At 34.4% G+C, this 20,649-nt stretch overlaps 1 protein-coding gene across 7 annotated transcripts in view; it reads right to left on the reverse strand.

The window, feature by feature from the left end:
- LOC126736903 (lysM and putative peptidoglycan-binding domain-containing protein 2) overlaps window positions 1-20,649 on the reverse strand; it is a 103,403-nt gene that overhangs the window by 11,797 nt on the left and 70,957 nt on the right. For 4 of the 7 annotated variants that reach the window (XM_050441527.1, XM_050441530.1, XM_050441529.1 and 1 more), the window contains exon 4: window positions 13,145-13,323. In XM_050441527.1, coding sequence (XP_050297484.1) covers window positions 13,145-13,323 — 179 coding nt within the window. Of the gene's footprint in view, window positions 1-1,821; window positions 10,040-10,822; window positions 13,324-20,649 lie in introns of those variants that run through there. The other 3 variants (XM_050441532.1, XM_050441533.1, XM_050441531.1) reach the window with 3 other exon arrangements.

Raw genomic sequence — 20,649 nt, forward strand, 5'->3', positions numbered from 1 at the left:
TTTTCATTTTGTTCTTGTTGGTAACACTAGGGTACGTGTTTGTCAAAAAGCATTTCTTAGCTTAAATAGTATTTCTAAAAAGAGAATAGAACGCATAAAAATGTTGTTGTCAAACAATCAAACACCACGTGACAAAAGGGGCCACAATGTAAAGGTTCATGGAATTCCCGAAGAAAGCAATATTTTAATAAGACAACATGTTGAATCATTCCCTCTTAAACAGACACATTATTCTGGTAAACCTATGTCATATCTTGATGCAAGATTAAACGTCAAGCATGGTATGTATCAAATTTAAAGAAAAACACCCAGACTCCTCTATAAAGTATGATTATTACTTGAAATATTTTAAGGAATACTTTAACTACCGTTTTGGTCGACCTCAGGTAGATACGTGTTGCCAGTCTGAGGAACTTGAAGTTAAGATTAAAAGTCCTTCACTTGGTGATGCGGCCAAACGGACTGCTGCTGTTGAGCTAATTGTCCACAAACGAAGAACCTCCATCTTCCCGAAATTCCCGTACAAGATCTGTTTTACCTTACACAATTGACTGTAAACGTTTTTAATATTTACAACCTTAAAACCGGTGAAAGTTTCTTTTACATATACCACGAAGGCAAAGGCAGTGCTTTTATTTTGTGACAATTGCCCTGGGCAAAATAAAAACAATACAGTCATCAGAATATGAATGAAATTGGTAGAAGCAAGATTTAAAAAAGTAGAACAGAGCTATCCGATGAGAAGGCACTCGTTTTTGCTATGTGATAGAGATTTTGGCACTGTAAAAAAACTTTTGAAACCTTTGACAAAATTTTTTCTATACACAGTTTACTCAATTGATAATTATGTCTAGTGCGAGTAGGAAATTCAGTGTAATGGAAATAGATAACAATGACAATTTGGATTTTAAGAACTGGTGGATCAAATTTTATAAAAAGATCGTTGTTTCTCTAGAGACAAGCAAAAGAGGCATACCACGAAACGAAAAACAAAATTTTTCAGTTTCACTCTTTCATCACTTTAAGCATGATGCCTCTAAACCTGGATATCTTAGTGCTTCCCCCTTTATTAACAGTCCTTTTACTGTTAGCACTTTTCACCTGAAAATGTCAAATGCTGGGATCGTAACATGGCCGTCAAATAAGGCATATTCGAGCAAGATTCCAGTTAAAGAAACCAAGATCAAGCTGGTTTTAAAATATATTCCAGAAAACCATAAACCATTTTATAACGACATTGTTAACTGGCCAACTAAAAAATTAACATAATTAAGTTATACTCTTCTATTTGTCTTGAGTTTTTTTCTAAATAAACATAAAGAAAAAATGACCTTGTTTTACACTAATTTATCTACTTATCAATACTTGATTAGTTTTACTAAAAAAAAACAATCAAAAATAATTCAGCATAGTTTAGAATAGTTTTTTGCATTTTTCTCAAACTTTATAAAATGTAACTTGCCTCCTTTCAACAATAAACGGTTCAATTATTGTTTTCCCACAATCTATCGATGCGGTTTTTGGAGACTCACCCTATATAGATTTCAAACCCTTTTTGTTTTTCTGCTTATAAATCCGGAGTTTAGTAATAATATAAAACGTAGGTCAAAAAATAATTTACCTACAGCTAAAGCAAATTAAAAAATGCGCCATCTACATGATTGATACAATAATCGAATCCAATGAGCCTTTATTTATGTTTTAACTAGCAGGAGCATAAAATAACACCGTTTTGAACTTACTACTAGGTCACATATTCGCGTTACCACATATTATAATACCCTCTATATATTATTACTCTGTGAATAAATTATTAATATATTAACTATTTAAATAACATTTATTATTTATTACAAATATGTATAACAGTTAATGGCCACACGAAGCGGCCAGTAGTATATTTAGTTAGGTACATACATATTTACAAAGTTGTGCAAATTTATCGTAGCATATGATCGCACTTGTTTGACTGCTAAGAGTAAGATTAAATAACTTATAATTGATTCGGACTAGTTCATTATTACTTCGTTAAATGTTGACTTTTTAATTAGGAAAAAATATTTCGTTAATTTTCAAAATGTTTGAAAATCTGAGTATTTTGTAAAGTTGCACAACTAATTATTAGGCAAGATTTAAAAATTTCAGCAGTTATCAAACCTTATTATCTTATGTGCAATTGAAATCCCGAACACAAAAAGTCAAAATATATTTTAACACAGAAGACAGCAAAACCGCAAGATAATCATACAAAAAGAAAAGATTTAACTAAAATTATTTAAGCAATTCCTATTTCTATAGGCCGTGTCAGTGCAGTTTCGTGCGTTCAGTGCTTTTTTAAAAACCTATTCTAACACCCAAAAGTACTAAAACCTTTGCACTTTGCCTCTTGATCACAAACGCTCAAAAGCCAGTAAATTTTGCATCTTAAACCATTATATATAGTTGCCGTCAACGATAATCTATTTTCTTTGATTCAATAATTTATTTTGATTCATTGATTTATTTGTATGCAATAATTCGGACGCTTCTGGTCTTTTAATGTAATGTATTAAGTAAATGTTAATGCTACCATTTTTTATCAAACACCGTAAAACCAATTATGAAGAAGAAAAATGTTTTCTTTAAAAAAATAGAAAAAATAAATATATACGACACGTAGAAATTCATACACAGGCTTCGGACTAAATAATAAGCAAATCAAGGTATTTCAGACAACTTTGATCAGAAACCGCAATGCCTTTTAGACTCTTGTTAGCGAATAAAAATAAATTTTAGCTTTCTACCTCTTCATCCCTAAGCCTAGTAGCAGGCAGTAAACAGGTATCATAGAAAAATAGTTTTATTTTGTTAGTAAAAAATGATTATATTTTTACACGCGATAGATAAAAATCCGGCATACTCTTTGTCGGCTCCAAATTGACGTCACGAAAGACATAAGTGAAATTCCAGATGAAGATGAACAACTACCCCTGCAAGAAAAACAGAATGAAAATTAAATCAAGGGTCGGCCAGGGGCAGGAAAAGAAAGTTTTCTGAGTAAAACAGAAATATTCGAAAAATGAAAAATATCCAGAATAAAACACATTTCACTCAAAAGGGAAAACTAAAAAGAACTTTGACAATTTCTGTGCAAATGTCTTTTAATTAGGGGTGGAAGCAGCAAAACAGGAATATGAAAAGTTTTATGTACCTATCATGATGCACAGCGGGCTCTAATTTGTGCATTGGTGCTGAAAAATCTAATAAAAAAAGGGTTAAAAACTCAAATAAAAGAAACGTGAAAGTTATCCGCCGACATATTAAACAATATCCACAGTACAAGTCACATTATGCAAGAAAACAGACAAGTTGCATGTATCTACGTTCGGATACTACATTAGTAACAAACCGGAAAAATATCGGCCGATCTCATTACCACCAATGTATTCAAAGATTTTTGAGAAGAGCATTGCTATGCAGTTAGTAAGGGTTTTTCAGGAAAATTATTTATTCACAACCTGCCAGTTTGGTTTCCGAAAAAACCGGAATACAGTTATGGCAATCCTGACCCTGTTGCTTTTGTCATGGATTCTTTTAATAACTTAAATTTTAGCAGTGTCTTGTTGTGTGACTCTCCTGTGAGCAAAGCATTTGATTGTGTAGTATTCTGTATTCTGGTGTCTCTAGGCATAGTATTCTGTTGCAAAAACTTGCTAGTTTTAGTCCTGATAGTATTAAATTTCTGGCTTCGTATTTGACAGATAAGGGACAGGTTGTGAGTGTGAATGGGGTGTCATCAGCTCAAAGTAATATTACCATAGGGGTTCCCCAAGGCTCAGTTTTGGGCCCCATACTTTTCTTAATCTATATAAATGACTTGCCTTTAATAGAACAAACCAGTAAGTTCTGCAGCTGACTCGCTGGAGGGTGCGGAGCTGGGGATGGATGCTATACCAGGGTCAAGTGCAAGAGTGGTTTAACAGGAACCCTCTACACTTAAATGCAGAAAAGACAAATAAGGTCATTTTCACTATGAGACAGTCGGAGATGGCCAGCACTTTATCAGTTAAATTTTTAGGAGTCCATTTGGACCCTCTCTTTCAATGGCATGCGGACATCCTGTTTCAACTTACGCCATTTTAGCATGGGGGCATCGTATAAAGAGATTATTTGCTGAACGCTGAGTTGAAACGCTGAAGACGGACTTAGTTTTAGCGATGATTGTGGACATGTTTTTACGAATCTAGGCATACTTATCCTATCATCTGTTTATATATTTGAAAATCTGTTGTGGGTACACAGAAATAAATCACAATATAGTGTGCATGGAGAAGTCCACGGCTACGAAACGCGGAATGTGAACAGAATAAAATATTTGGGTGGTTAAGTAAATGATTACAATGAGTGGTAAAGAAAAAAGAATCGTTTCTACCGATTCGGACTGCCATACTTTAGTAGTAGATTTGGTAAGTTTAAGGATATAGTAGAAAGTAAGAAAACTGATGCTGTAATCAGGAGGCAAAAGGTAAACACAATTTTTAGTACAAAGGAGTGGAATAATTATTGATGGTAATTTTAGATTTCTGCTTGGAAAAAAATTACTGAGTTATATAATGCATCTTCAATGGAGCCTAAAATACAAGAGCAACTAAGAGAGTCCGTCCTCCGTTGAGTGCACATCACCTGCACCCAACGTCGAAGTGTTCTCTGAACCAGTTTCGCTGTGCCGAGTGTACCAGTGCGACCAACCCTGTGTCCTTCTGCCCGACGATCGAGTCAACCATGGATCATCAAGATGAAGATAACTCTTCCTTCCTGTTGGACGATGACGAGGATTTCTCGGAATTCTGCAACACGGACGAGGATGAGCCAACACCACAGGATGAGGCCGAACTAAGAGCGGACCTGGCCACTTAACAAACCGCACCGTCGAATCAAGAGGAATTAACACATTACTACGTTTTCCTCATGAGAAGTGCTAAAAGGAGGCACAAGGAGGAGATGAACGATCTCCGCCGGGTCTTCCATCGGACGACCAGGGCACTCAAGAGCCGGATAAAGGCTCTTGAGTCCGCCTTGCCGTCTGCTTCTGCTGCGGTACAGGCCAGTCCCGCAGTTAAAGCCTCCTCCCTGCCGCCCTGGAAACGCCTGCTGAGACCATCGAGATGGCCGAACTTCCAGCACAGGAGCCTAGCTCCTGCCCTGTGACTCCAGCAGGCCACCAGGACGAAGACGACGGGTTATAACCTGTCGTCAGCAGGAGGAAGACCTCAGACCCGGAGACGGTCGCAAGGAAGACTCCCACCATGAGCCAGGCCCAGCCCACCAAACAACCTACCCAGGCTTCCTCCACTTCCAGAGCTGGGTTCAGGAACACTTCCACCTGAGCCCAAAACCGAGCCCGCTCCGCCACCAACGAAGACCAAAATCCCACCAACCGTCATCCGAGAGAAGTAGAGATACGAGGAGGTATCTGCTGCTCTCAAAGCTATAGGGGTAAACCAAGGCCGCGTCGTCAACACACGTGACGGCGTAAACACTCATCCGCAGTGGATTGAGGACTACAGGAAAACCCAGAATCACCTAGACGAACATCAAGTGCCATTCCACTCCTTCTCCTTGCCAGAGGACAGGAGATTGATGACCTTCTTAGATCAGTATAATATACTTTCTGATAAACAGTATGGCTTTAGACCTAATCGATCAACACAATTGGCAATATTCACAACAATAAATCATATAATAAACAATGTTGACTGTAACAGGAGGGTGGCTGGGCTTTTTTTGATCTTTCTAAGGCCTTTGACACCATTGATCATAGGATGTTGTTACATAGATTGGAACACTATGGTTTGAGAGGATTGTCTGGTGCTTTACTGGGGTCTTATCTGGAGGAAAGAAAACAAATTGTGTGTATCTCAAAGGACAATAGAAATTATTATTCTAAGCCAGTTATTGTTTCGCAAGGTGTACCTCAGGGCTCGATTCTCGGTCCTGTGCTGTTTCTGTTGTATGTGAATTCACTTTCAGATGAGGTGGCTGCGGGACTCCTCTGCCAGTATGCTGATGATACATCGGCTGTCGTGGTGGGGCAGGATTTTGGGAGCCTGGCTAACGAGTGCTCATGTGCAGCGGGGACAATGCAGGATTGGTGTGATGAGGCAGGGTTAATTCTGAACTGCGAAAAGACTGGTCTAATGCTATTTCAGAAAAATCCCAATTTAACAGAGTCTGTTTATTTGAAAATGCGAGGCAAATCAGTACCTGTAGAAAACACAGTTAAATTTTTAGGGGTCACCTTGGACACTGCTCTTGGCTGGGAGGAACATGTGAGGGTGCTCCAATCTAAACTAAATATCTTTTGTGCATTAGTGCGAAGACTAAAATATTCATTAACAGTAAATTCCATAAGACAGTTTTATTTTGCAGGGGTGCAGTCATTGATTGCCTATAGTGTGATGTTTTGGGGATCATCCTCTGTGGCTCCTCAAATTTTTGTAGTTCAGAAAAGGATCATCAGAGCTATGCTGGGGTTGCGCCCTGGAACAACATGCAAACCACATTTTGAATCACTGAACATAATGACTGTGCCTTCAATTTACTTTATGTCCTTAGTGATGTTTGTCAAACGGCACCCACACCTTTTTTCAGTAAACAGTGACCATTATGGCACTGATATTGCAGTAATCACAAGGGGGAGGGAAGATCTTCGGGCACCAGCCCATGGTTCAGCGTTTTTTGAAAGGGGTCCTTATTATATGGCAGTTAAAGCATATGGGTTATTACCACCAGAAATAAAATCCATTAATAATAGTGTTAAATTTAGGAAAGCCACTAGTCAGTTTCTTTTAGATAAGTGCTTTTATGATTTTAAATTTAGATTTTGATGTGCCAGACCTGTGAACCTGTTACACATATGTACATATTCTATATATTTTGAACTTCATTTATTGATATTGTAATTTTAACTTTGTAGTTGCTGTTTTAACTTTTACTGTTTGTTAGTCTATTTCATTTTATTCTATATGTATTTGATTGTATCATGTTTCTTATTATATGCAATATTCATCGTGAATCTATTTTAGGGAATTCACCATTTCTGCTTGACGTTGCTTTGTCAAATTTATTTTGATTTTGTTGGCAATAAAGGAAATATTATTATTATTATTATTATACATCGTTTTCCGAGGACCGCTCGAGCACTGGCCAGCTAAGAGCATCCTGGAGGACCTAAAGAAGCTGAGATTCCACCCACATACTGCAGCCCGGAATTACAATAGGCACAGACAGGCCACGCCGCTAGTCCTCGTTAAGCTCCAGAGAGGAGAAATCAATCTTCTCAGTCACGGAGCTGAGGGGCATCAAAATCAGGGTGGAAGCCCAGAGAAATAAATCCAGGAGGATCCAGTGCTACAGGTGCCAACTCCACGGGCACAGGTGTACAGCAGCCTTCAAATGCGTGAAGTGTGGCCAACTTCACGCAACCGCTGAATGCACAAAACCAAGGGACCAGCCAGCCACATGCGCAAATTGCGGAGGACCGCATACAGAGAAATACCTGGGATCCCCCAGAAACCCGAGACAGATCCTGAAGACCAAAGCTGCCAGACGGGATCGCCCATTCAACTGGGGCACCCAGGACAACAGCGGCATTGCTGCTCCCTCCACACCCCAGCATCCAGCAGCAGCTGCTGCCCCACCTCTGCCCGGTACCGAATGCCATGCTCCAAGCATTCTTTGCTTCGATGCAGCTGCAATTCCAAATGCTGCTGCAGAGCATTAAACCAGTGGAGGCCAACTAACTTCCGCACATTTTCCTCACAAAGGACACCTATTTTTGTTTTTATGTCAATACCTTAATTTTAAGAAAATATCAATTTGGTTTAGTAGGCATAAATCTTAGGATTAGCATGTATATATGTATATATATTTTTATATAAATAAATGTCAGTTTCAAAGGAAACTTATCCCGTTTAGTCGATTCCTATGTTCCGAGCGAATCAAAAATGCAAAGCACCTAGATGCGACCCTGAATCATAAAAAGATGGCGCCAAATGTCGACAACAGTACGATCTCAAAAGACCGGCAAGAGCCATTTGATGCTAGCGCGGAAGAAACAGTGCATGACATGACATGGGCTCTTACAGCTTGATTTTGGTTTTCATCACTACCACTAGATAATTCGTCCTCGTTATTGCGAGATTCCCATAGAAATCTACTTTTTTCAGGTGAAGATGAAGATGAAATTTTTACATACAAGCAAAATTAATTTTAATAGTTTCCTTTATAGAAAAATAAATAAGAATTTTCAATTTCTCTATCTCTTGCCTTGCACCAAAATAAACAAAAAACATTTGTAAAACACTTACTTCACTTAACTGTCAGTTCATAATTTCAAACGGTGGTTCTGGCTACGGTTTGAGTGAACCGCAGCTCAACCGACAGTTCGACAGAAAGCTTATAATACGTTTGACGTTCAGTTGAAACTCAACCTGCGGTCAACCGGACAATTTAATACCGGCCCTTAAAGACACAAGTTTCCGTTTTTTTCCATAAATGTTTTCTAACAAGTTATAAAAAATATTAAAATTATTGTAGATTTCTTTTATTACAAGAAATTTTTTTCAAAAATTTGTTATAGTCTCAAAAACTTATTAAAAAGGTGCTTACTTTTCTCTAACAAAATACTTTTGTTAATTAAGCTATTTTTAATCCATCCATTAACTTCGGTAATATTGGGTAAAACCATAGACTTATAACCAAGGATAGACCAAACTACTCATTCATAAATCGCAATAAGTAGCGATCAGTCATGGAAATTTAGGAAAAGCGATAAACCATCGTTTGGCAACGTCGCACCGTCCGCGGCAGCGACTGCTGCTCTGATGTCGCTGTGAAACACGCATGCCTCAATGTATCGATTTTTCATTTCGGTCATTTCGTTTCAACAGCCATAGGCGTAGTTAATTTTTTGTAATACTATTTTTTCTTTTCAATATATTATTTATTTTAATTGACTTTACATTTAATAAATCCTTAATTCTTATAAAATATCTTTATCAACTGATAAAATATTGTAAATATGATATACAACCGGATGTCATTTGGATTACTGAGACAATTTGAAAATTTGTCAACAAATTTATACCTATTACGTGTGGCAGATAAATGAAAAAGTGGTAAAATGAAAGTACACACCCATTTTATATCATAATAACAATAATAATAAATTATTATTGCCATACGAAACGTACGGGCTGTTTTTGAAGCGGAAATTTTAAAAATTGCAAAGAAAGTAGGTCGGCAGCAGGTTGAAATTTAAAGGGCTTGTTTATTTTCGTGTTAAGATAGCATAAACAAATTGTGTCTCTACCGCTCAGTGTTTTAGAAATTGAAGCTTGAATTTACGCGAAAATTTTCATTTATTTTTTTTAAATCGGTATAAAATATTATTTAAAATTGTTAAAAACCGACAGCTTTGGCCGGTAACATTGTTATGAATTTATTAATCAATTAATTAATTACATATTTTAAAAAAAAATGTTGTTTTTAAGACTCGAGGTATTAAGGTTCTCCATGGGATCAATACTTTTGTAATAATTATTTTTTCCACTATGAGCATTTTATAAGAGATTCTTTTTTCTTATAAAATGTTATGGGGTATGCAGTAAAAACGAAAACCAAAGATTTTCTAAAATAATATATAAATTTATTCGCATAAATAAATTCACAGTATTACTGTCATCACAGTATTAATCTGATACAATTAATTACTAAGTCTGCTTAGCGGCAGATTCAAGCCCATTTAGAAGAAAATACCCAACAGGCACTTTTCAAGAATCATTGATGGCTACCACCATAAACACCAGTGCCTCCTTAGCTTCAGGAAGGCTATCTCCGTCAACTGCCTTGGACTGTAATGTGGAATGATCAGCTGAAACACTAGTACAGGCCTCTGATTCAGCTTCAGAGGCAGTAGCTGTCCTTGAAGATGTAGGTGATGATCTCTGTATCATTTCTGAAGGGCCAGGTATGCAGGATAAAAATTTGAGATGATAAGCTGAAAAAGTTTTACTTATAAATCTACAGCAATTGTAGGTACTAATATACAAAACGTGACATAAAAATTATATTGTACATATTATTGATAAAAATATGTACTATTAAGGTTTTTTCTTCCATTAAAGTAGGCTATACAGGGTCTCTTAAAGGCCATGTGCCACTATTGCTATCTCGGAAACTATAAAAGATATATGAGGGCGGTTAAATTAGAAAAAGGTTGCCAATTTTGATGCTCACTCCAAATCTTTTACATTATTGCAAAATTCATGTTAGTTTCTAAATGATAGGAAACACTGTAAAAGGATTTGGAATGAGCATCAAAATTGGGAACTTTTTTCTAATTTTCCATTAAATAAATAAGACAATGCAAGTCCGACAAGGTGGTTTCGTGGAACATGGTATTTAAGACACCCTGTATATATTTTGTTTTTTTTTTTAGGATATAAAGATTAGAGGGGAAAGATAAAGACTAAGAAATTTAATTAGTCATTATTATAGTTCAAATTTCAAGAACTGTTAATAAGATTTTTTTTTAATAAAAATAGTAATGACTGATTTTCATTAAGAATTACTTAAGGAATTATTAAATAGACCCATATACCCAACAACCCATATAGACCCGTTTGAAGAAGAAAATTGTAAAAATCAAATCTATATACCTATACATACATATGTATATTTCAAAATGTCATGAGACTTGAAATTCCAATATTTTCTTGGTAAGTTTAAGAATATAGCAAATATTTTAAAATAAGCAGAAAATAATTAACAAAATTCTTACCTAGTCGAGGAACTATCATAAAGAGATCCCACTAACTTTGGAAGGGAACCTGGCTTAAGACATTTTTTGTCATCTCGACTCTGAAAAAAGTCAGATGACTTAAAATGTTCAGAGCAAATCAGTGCAGATTTTGGTAATTGGTTTATTCAGTTGATTGGTTCAGATGGAAATCTAAAAAATTAAAATCTAGTATTTATAAAGTACTTTAGGGGGTAAGTAATAAAATAACATTATTACTAGTCTAGAATTAAATAGATATTTTTAACGAAAGATTTAGGTACCTAATATTTGGTTCATGCAAACAAAATACAAAAAAGTGACAAGTGTTTTTATTTTTATGAGTTCATGCAGGAAAATAAAATACCTACTTACTCTTACTAAATATTTAAAGCATGATAAATTTTCATTACTTGTTTGGGATTATTACAACAAAAAAACAAAACAAACAACTTATTTTCAAGAAAAAATATCAAAAAATAAATTTGAAAAAAGCAATCACTTAAAAAAAGTTTATTTTACTATGGGCAAATGCAAATCCGAGGCAAATCAAATTGATTTTAGTATAAAAAGTTAAAAGTTGACCAATCCTTATTTTATATAATGAGATAATGTTATTTTGCCTAGCATGTACTGTGCATAAAAAAACAAAACATACCGTGAACTTTTTTATTTAATTTCTATATTTATGTTATTATACCTACCTAAAAGTTATATTATTTTATTTCATGAATGAACTCACAAAATACAATATATAATATTATAAAATACACTACTTTATTGTAATGAAATGAAAACGACATTATTTTATGGTATGGTTTACTATCATTTCGTGGCGTAGCGCCGCCACTGATAATCAAAATCATGCTTGACGTAAATATTCTTGCTTACCTATGAAAATATACATTTTCCGACGTAGTACTCGTTCTTTGGCACACGTGACACTTTTTAGTCAGGGTATTAAGTCTTAATAGTCCAAAACAACACAAAAAACGTTAAAAACAATCAAATAATCACAAAAAAACGACTATAAAGCTCGAGATCTCTGTTAGGCAACAGCGCAAACGAAAAATGAATGAAATAGTAAAAATGAATTTACGTCGTAAACAGATGAGTTGCCACTTTCGTCACCAGGTCAGTTTGTTTCGGAAATTCCGTTGTTTTGGGTGCGGTCGTATAAAACTGGTATTTTATTGTATTTCTAGGTATTTAGGTACCTGAGGAACAAATTTTGCATGACACGAATATTTTCATTTTGATATGGGGACTTGTTACAGTAAATAGTGTGATAATTTGTGGATTATTGGCAATTAAATAGAAAAATAATACATTTTCCGGCGAAACATCTTTTCAACTTGGCATCATGGCCTTAATATCTATATGCGTGTATGATTTCGTTTAATGTAAACATGCTGGGTCTATCCTTGGTTATAAGTCTATGGGTAAAACTAAAAGAGAAAACCGTGTTTTCATTTAATCTCTAAAGTCACCCTTTGTGTACTCCAGAGCATTGTCTTACTAGACGTGTAAGAGATCTTTAAATAATTTTTTTCAATAAAGCTTATCAAATTTCCACTTACTTCCTATTATTTATTTATATATATATATATATATATATATATATATATATATATATATATATATTTTAATATTAACTTATAGTATGTACCCATTTGTAACAAAATCCAAAAACAAAAGCATCAAATAAGAATCTTGAATCTGAAATCCATCCCGAGCTGTGCAACTGCAAATAAGCTGAATGAGACTGAATATTAGTTTCTTAATAATTTTTACAAGTGTATTACTATTTTTATTGAATTATTGTAATTGAATTATTATAAAAAGTATATTTTTTTAAAAGAAAACATAGTTTCTGTTCCTCAAAACTGGGTTCATGGATACGTTTGTCAGTGTTCCATAAAAAAATATCGGTATTATAAATATTATTAAAAACGTCCGGCTGTTCGTTCCAGATCACAGAAAATAGATTATGGTTGCGATAACTATAACCTTTTAAATCAGATACGCAAGCATCTGACTTAAATCTTTGGAGAAAGCAACAATTAATTGGAATTCTAGTTCCATTATCACGGTCATGAGATGCGGTACCAGCTTAACAGATAAAAGTATAAAAATCATTTACCAAATCGAAACACCAAAATACAGACAAACAGACAGACTGCATTGCACTCAAAAGGCCCCAGCTGATTCAAACGTACTGATAAATAACGAAAACGAAAATTAATTTGATCCAGCACTGCTACAACTCAAAGAGCTCGTCCTGTTGTTGCTCGTGCAGCTCGAGGCTGGTTCGAACCTTTTTACCTTGTTGAATGGTGACCACCGTATTTAAAGGTGCTGACGATCTGAGTGGATCGCTATGTCGCTGCGTCGCTGATACATTATTGTTCTGCTGCTGCTGCTGTTGATAATGTTGTTGTTTCAGACGTGCCTGCGGTTTGCGCCGTTGGTAATCTGCTAAGGAGGCTGGGTCGGAACCGAATCTAAAATTTAAAAAATTGGAAATTTAAGCTTTTGGTGTGGTCATGATGTTTTAGAAGGCAAACTTATTCTTAATGAAATCAAATATTAAAAAAGGGTTTCTTGAAACGTTTGTGTTCTAAAAGTTGAAATTAGAACATACATGAAAATCTTTCGGAAATTATGTTTGGTGTGTGTAATGTTATTCGAAGGTAAATATGGAGTAAAGAAGTTAAGTAAAAGTCATGAATTTCGCAGACTTGAAACATGTATACTGTGTCCCATTTTTGAAGAGAGATTGCAGGGTATCTCTCTCATTTTTTAAAATATAGCTTTGCGATTTTCGCGACCCCGTATCACTTTTTTGTAAAACTTACGAAGCCACAAATAGAAATATTCCAACTACTTTGTTCCTGAAGTACAGGGCGAAAATAAAAATGTTCACTTTTGGAGATGTTATTATTTTTGTGGCTCTGTATAAGATAGAAAAACAAATAAAACTTTTTATATAAGATATTTTTACATAAAACTCGGTGGCGTATTTAAAAAAAATGTTTAGAGCACTGTTTTTAAGATTGGGTACAAACTTCGTATTTTTTAAATGGAACACCCTATATATTTTACGGTCAATTTTTTTAAATTTTTTTCTGAATACATTGATGAATCACAACCTAATCTTTAATAAATTTTAGCTTGAAAAATCCGTATTTATGTTTGTTTTTTTAAAAGTAGGTCACGAATTCTTTCACCCATGCATAAAACTTGAACATGCTTAAAAAATGTTTTGTTTATTTTATTCATGGACACTAAGTCAATGCAAATCAATAATGATGGCTGAAGGTGGAAAAATGGAATTTCAAAATTTTTTAAAAGTATGATGTTATAAAATATTAAAATCTCTTTAACTAAAATGTCGAAGCAGCGCTGCAATTATATTTGAACAGCTTAAAAATCGATATAATTTATTTGGTTAAAAAATTCAAAAAATAAATAAGATCTTGCTAGGTTTCCAGAAAGGTGTCAGCCATCTCAGGCTACGGTATTCCGGTTAAAATCTTTTTTTTTTATTATGGCTGCTATTCAAAACCTAGGCAACCTCAGGTTGAAAGAAATAAAGCTGGCAAAATAACTGTTTTAGCATGTGTGGAAGCAGGAAGCATCGATTTTACTTTTTTCTGACCTTATTTTAAAGATATAAAAAAACTAAAAACACTTTTTCATTGGCACTTTTTAAGAGCTACGTGATGGCGTTTTTAGATTTTATATCCGACGTTTCGTTTTCGAGAAACCATCATCAACTTTATTTTTTTATATGGCCCGGAAAAAAAGTATACCCTGTATCTGAGCCTATTTTTTATTACAAATTGAATGTGTCACATTTTTTTATTAGATGCAAGAATAAATGCGATTTTTCTCCTTTTTTAATCATATTTTTAAGTAGGCTTTGCAAACAAATAATGCTTTGACATTTTGACGTAAATACCTCTTACCCTGTCACCTATGGCTTAATTTTATGTTTGCGATCAGATAAAATAATAATTGTTGAGTTGATTTAGAGTAGTTGTTTGAGAGTTTTTGTTGTTGTTACAGTTTTTATTGTTTATTGTTGGGTATTCTTTTGTTGTGTTAATATCGTTGAATATGCCGGGCGGTCATTATAGTAATGAAGAGAAGTTTGAGATGCTGACCTGCTACATTTTGTGCCAGAAGAACACTGTAAATACAGCAGCAATGTATTAAATGTAAGTATGTAAATAAATTTCCAGATAGAAACCAGCCATTAAGTCAATTTTTGAAGTTGAGTTGGCGCTAAATTTAAAAGAATATGGTGCATTTAAAAAGCCAGTTTTATCTAGGAAAAAGGGATCTTCTGAATACACTAAAATAATGTGTCTCAACAAGCAGTTGTTGAGAACCCTACTATCTCAACTAGGCAAATTGAGAAAAATGTAGGAGTAGCCAAATCCACTATTCAATTTATTTTACGTAAAAATAAATATCATCAGTATAAATTTAGAATTTGCCAACCACTGAAACCAGAGGATCTACAACGACGACGGCATTTTTGTGAGTGGTACGCACGCGCATGCGAAGATGATAAATTTCCCTCCAAAAATAATATGATCTGACGAAAGTTTAGTGACTAATATTGGTGTCTTTAATCGCCAAAATAGTCATTACTGGGCGCAACAAAATCCTCGCATTAAAAAAATATCAAAACATCAAGAGCGCTTTGGCTTTAATATGTAGTGTGGAATTTTCGGCACCAAAATACTAGGTCCATTTATTTACCACAATTCATTAAGGAGAATGATACCTTCAATTGTTGGAAAATAATTTGGAAGACTGCTTGGATAACTTACCTCTGGCACAATTCAATAGTTGACCAAAGGAGGGAGAAAGTAAACTCAAAATCCAAGTCTCATATATCAAGCGCCTATTAAAGGTTACGCGTTTCGCCGCATTAGGGCATCATCAGACCGACATCGTGTATTGTTAACAACGTATGTAACGGTGTAAACTTATTTTATTTTATATATTTTTTTTATTTATGTTAGTGTGAGTCAGTGTGTGGTTTTTGTATTTCGATAGGTCTGATGATGCCCTAATTCGGCGAAACGCGTAACCTTTAATAGACGCTTGATTTATGAGACTTGGACTTTGAGTTTACTTTCTCCCTTCTTTGGTCATAAACTTAAGTCTCTTTGAGAGTAATGGATGATTTTGAATTACAATTCAATAGTTGTTGGTTTCATTAAGATGGTGCTCCTGCACATAATTCGAGGCAGGTTCGCGAGTATCTTACGCAGAGATTTCCTGATGGAAAGTGCATTGGAACCTCCAGTGCAGTGCTTTGGCCAGCAAGATCCCCAGACTTATCTGGACCTCTTTCTTTGGGGGTTTATTAAAAACCAAATATACCAGCATTCTTTTGAGACTGAGCAGCAATTACAAGAATATGTAACTAACGCATTCAATAGCATTACACCTGACATGTTGCGTGCTGTTTTAAATTCTGCCGTAAGAAGATCTTATTTATATTTGGAAAATACCGGAAATCTGTTTCAACATCTGCTTTAAATTAAATTAAAAAATGTTAATTTACTTGTTGTCTCAGTTATTTTAAAATTTTATAATTTTTTTATGTGTAGGTAATAAAAATAATGATTATCTTAAGGTAGATTAATTTTTTTTATTTATAAATAGTTTCTAGCATGTTCCATTACTTGTAGTAGATACTGTAAGTAGATATTTAAGTAATGTGTGAAATCAATGACTCATGACAAGTATTTCGGTATCTCAAAATGTCAAAGCATTATTTTGTCTGTAAAGCCTACTTAAAAATATGTTAAAAAAATAGGAAAATTGCATATATTAATGCATCTAATAAAAAAAAACGAGATATGTGATACATCGTTGAACTTGTAATAAAAAATTTAATCAGATACAGGGTAAACTTTTTTTCCGGGCCATATAAAAAAATAAAGTTGATGATGGTTTCTCGAAAACGAAACGCCGGATACAAAATCTAAAATCGCCATCACGTAGCTTTTAAAAAGTGCCAATGAAAAACTGTTGTTAGTTTTTTATATCTTTTAAAATAAGGTCAGAAAAAAATAAAATCGATTTTGGCAAATTTTCGTTTTCCCCAATATCTCCCAAAGTCCTCTTAATTTTCTCAACGGCATTTAAATACGCTTCAAAATACGCAACTTTTTTCTAATTTAACCTAAGCTGTAACTTCAGTAGGTACTGAGATTCCCATGCTTAGGATCCTTATCTTGGACACCCTGTAAATGTTAAAGAGTAATATTTTGAGTTTATGTTTAAAGTATTATTAAATAATTAGGTTTAAATCACATGACATTTTAAAAAAATAATAATTATTATTATTAATATAAAAAAGTAATAAATATTGCTAAGTACCTACTTACTTGCACTATTATTCGGATTTAAATTGAAATAGATTTGTTTTAGTTTCTTTTCAGATAGTATTGTTAAAATGTGAAGTTTCGTACGATTTTTAAAAAATTTTTTAATGACTTTCATTTTGAATGAAATATGAATAATAAAAAACTGAACTGCAGAAACTGTAGACCATTTTTCCATTAGACCAACGCTTAAACGCCATGAAGCCAGTGGGTGAAGGTTGTCGCGACGTAGGAATAACGGCAATATTAAATTTGCATCCACGCTTTATATCGCCCTGGTAAGTTTATATGGTAAGCACCACATAGATGGGTTGTTAAGAAATGGAAATTATAGATTTATTGTATGGAAACAACAAATCTATATTGGCAAAGCTTTTACAAGTTCTGATTTGTCCTGTGTTAACGAAACGTTTAACTTAGATAGCTATGAAATTTTTAACAACTGACGCTAGTTTTACGGTTCATTTAATAGGCAAATTTCTTCTAACCGAACTTTAACGCATTAAAACTGTGTTAATAATTTAGGCATTATTTACGTTAATGTGTGATGTGTTTTGTTTCTGGTTGATAAGTTTTTCGTTGCATTTTCCATATTAAAATTATGTATATTAGGTCTGATGTTTTACATATTATACTGTGACATTGTAGATTTTGCGTTTTTATTTATCTCAGTATTTAAGCGTCTTCATGAAAAATGAATGATTTTTCTCGATTTAAGACATATGGCTTCTTGTGCCAGCAGCCTAGCTGCTTAAAAAAATTGCCACAGCTGATTCATTTATCGACTTTGTCCACAAAATTTGTCTTGTGTTGGCTTTGCCTATTAGTAAAGCTTCTCCAATTTCAGGTGATTTTTGCTAAATGTAGCAAGAAGTTCAATTATATTACTAATTTTTTTACGCAGTAGCATCAACATTAATAATTCGGATAGATCTGTAATTTAGTTTTGTGGAAATTGTTTACTAACGAAGATATTTAACCCTAGAACTGCACAATGGGGTCTAAAAAACCCAGGCGCTCAAGTTGTTCAATGTAACTCGCGCAGGCGTGCGTTTTTTGTAAATTTAGTAGAGAGCCGACCGCGTTAAGAGCCAGTCGCTACGCCATTACTTTGCAATTACGATATTAGTGGATCTGTGGGTACGTCAGACCCCAGTGTGCAGTTAACGACTGTTAAAAGTTTCGAGGTGATTTTTTTGTCATTTCCTAATATGGATAGTTCTAAGAGAGAAAATCGTCTTAAGTTAACGGAAAAAGAGTTAGAGTTTGAAGCTGAAAATCTGTGGACAAATGAAGAAGAAAACGATGTTCTTGAACAACAGTCTGACACCGATAATGAACAAAGTGAAGATGAAGAGGATGAACAAGGAGGCCCTAGTACGTCACAAAGAAATGTCACCAGTATACTTGGAAAAAATGGGCATCTTTGGATCACACAGGCGCCAGTACGCCAAGGACGTCTAAGACGAGACAACATTGTTTTACATTTGCCCGGCCCAAAGAAAGAGGCAAGAAATGTTCACAGCCCTGTCGAATCATGGAATTTACTGTTCACCGAGGAGATTTTGGACATAATTGTACTGCATACCAATCAGGAAATTCGTAGGAAATGTCAGAGCGGCTTGCCTCAGAGTTACAAAAAAATAACTAATACGACAGAATTGAAGGCATTCATTGGTCTACTGTATCTTGCTGGTGCGTTACGTGTCTCAAATTGTAATTTAGATGAACTTTGGTCAATAAAGTACGGCAATGGACTATTTCGGGCAACCATGCCCCAGCAAAGATTTCAGTTTATAGCTCTTTGTCTAAGATTTGACGATAAAATGGACAGAAGTGCTAGAAAACTGGTAGACAAGTTCACTCATATTCGACAAATATGGGATATTTTTATAAATAACTGCAAATCATACTATACGCCCTCTGAGAACTGCACAATTGATGAACAGCTTGTGAGTTTTCGAGGAAAATGTCCATTTTGCATATACATGGCAAGCAAGCCAGATAAATACGGAATGAAAGTGATGATGATTACCGATTTAAAAACATTTTATGTGCTCAATGCTATCCCATACGTTGGAAAAGTTAATGTTGAGAATAATGAGCCAGTACCTACATATTATGTTAGAAAACTTTCTGAACCAATACACGGTACTCACCGTAACATTACGATTGATAAGTGGTTCACGTCAATACCTCTAAGTGAACAAATGTTGGAACAGTATCAGCTAACAATCCTTGGAACTTTGCGAAAAAATAAAAAAAAATACCTCTGAAGTTTATACAGAAAAAAGATGTAGGCACATCCTTGTTTGCTTTTGACAGAAACAAAACCTTAGTTTCATACACACCAAAGGAAAATAAAACGGTACTGCTTTTTTCAAATTTGCATCCTGATTCGTCACTTAGTACTGTAACTAGAAAACCAAAACTTATACATTCCTATAATGAAACCAAAAGTGGTACAGACACCTTTGATGAGATGTGTCACACTTACACCACTTCTCGGAAAACCAGACGCTGGCCTCTTAGAATGTTTTTTAATATATTGGATGCTAGCAGAATAAATGCTATGGTACTATTTTCACTTGCAAATCCTCAATGGAAAGAAGAAAGAAAAAACAATAGAAAAACATTTCTAAAAGAACTTTCAATGGCACTAATCGAAACGCACCTAAAGGAACGCTTACAAGTTACCAATTTGCAAACCTCGCTACGTCTAAAAATAAGCGAAATATTAGGAGTAGATGAACCTCAAAGGGAACGTTTCGATGTTAATTTGCCTAAAAAGATCAGATGCTGCTTTTGTCCACGTAGTAAAGATCGAAAAACAAATTTTGCCTGTGCAATGTGCCACAAACCATACTGTTTGGAGCATAGGGCTGAACTATGTTGTAAGTGTCAGAACAAAAATTGAAGTGCCTGGCTAAGAAAACAAAATACTTGTTACAAAATTTAGGTTTTCCTTTAGTTTTAAGGTTTTTTGAGATACTAGTTACATTTTGTTGATATTTTATTTATATTTTTTTGTTATAGCTTCATATTTGTAAAAAATGCAAGAGAAGGCACTTGCCTACATATATTTTGTATTTTTATTTTTGCACTTCTATAAATTTTCTTTTAATAAACATTTATTGATAATAAAACAATGTTTTTTGTTCTGTAATCCACACATAAAAAAAAACATTGAATAATAGTTATTTAAACGTAAAAAACAAGTGGGGTTTCCGAGACCCCACTGAGCAGTGTACGTAAGATAAAATAACTGTGCTGTTCCAGGGTTAATATATTGCTCGGTAAGCTAGATATGGGTTTAAGGGAGTTGTCCTAGAATGGTTTAAATCTTTTTTGCCAGACAAAAAACAGTCTGTTCGATCAAATGGCACTTTGTCTGAACTTTGTGTAGTAAGCCATTGA

The sequence above is a fragment of the Anthonomus grandis genome, chromosome 5 (genome assembly GCF_022605725.1).
Source record: "Anthonomus grandis grandis chromosome 5, icAntGran1.3, whole genome shotgun sequence".
In the NCBI taxonomy this organism is placed as follows: domain Eukaryota; kingdom Metazoa; phylum Arthropoda; class Insecta; order Coleoptera; family Curculionidae; genus Anthonomus; species Anthonomus grandis.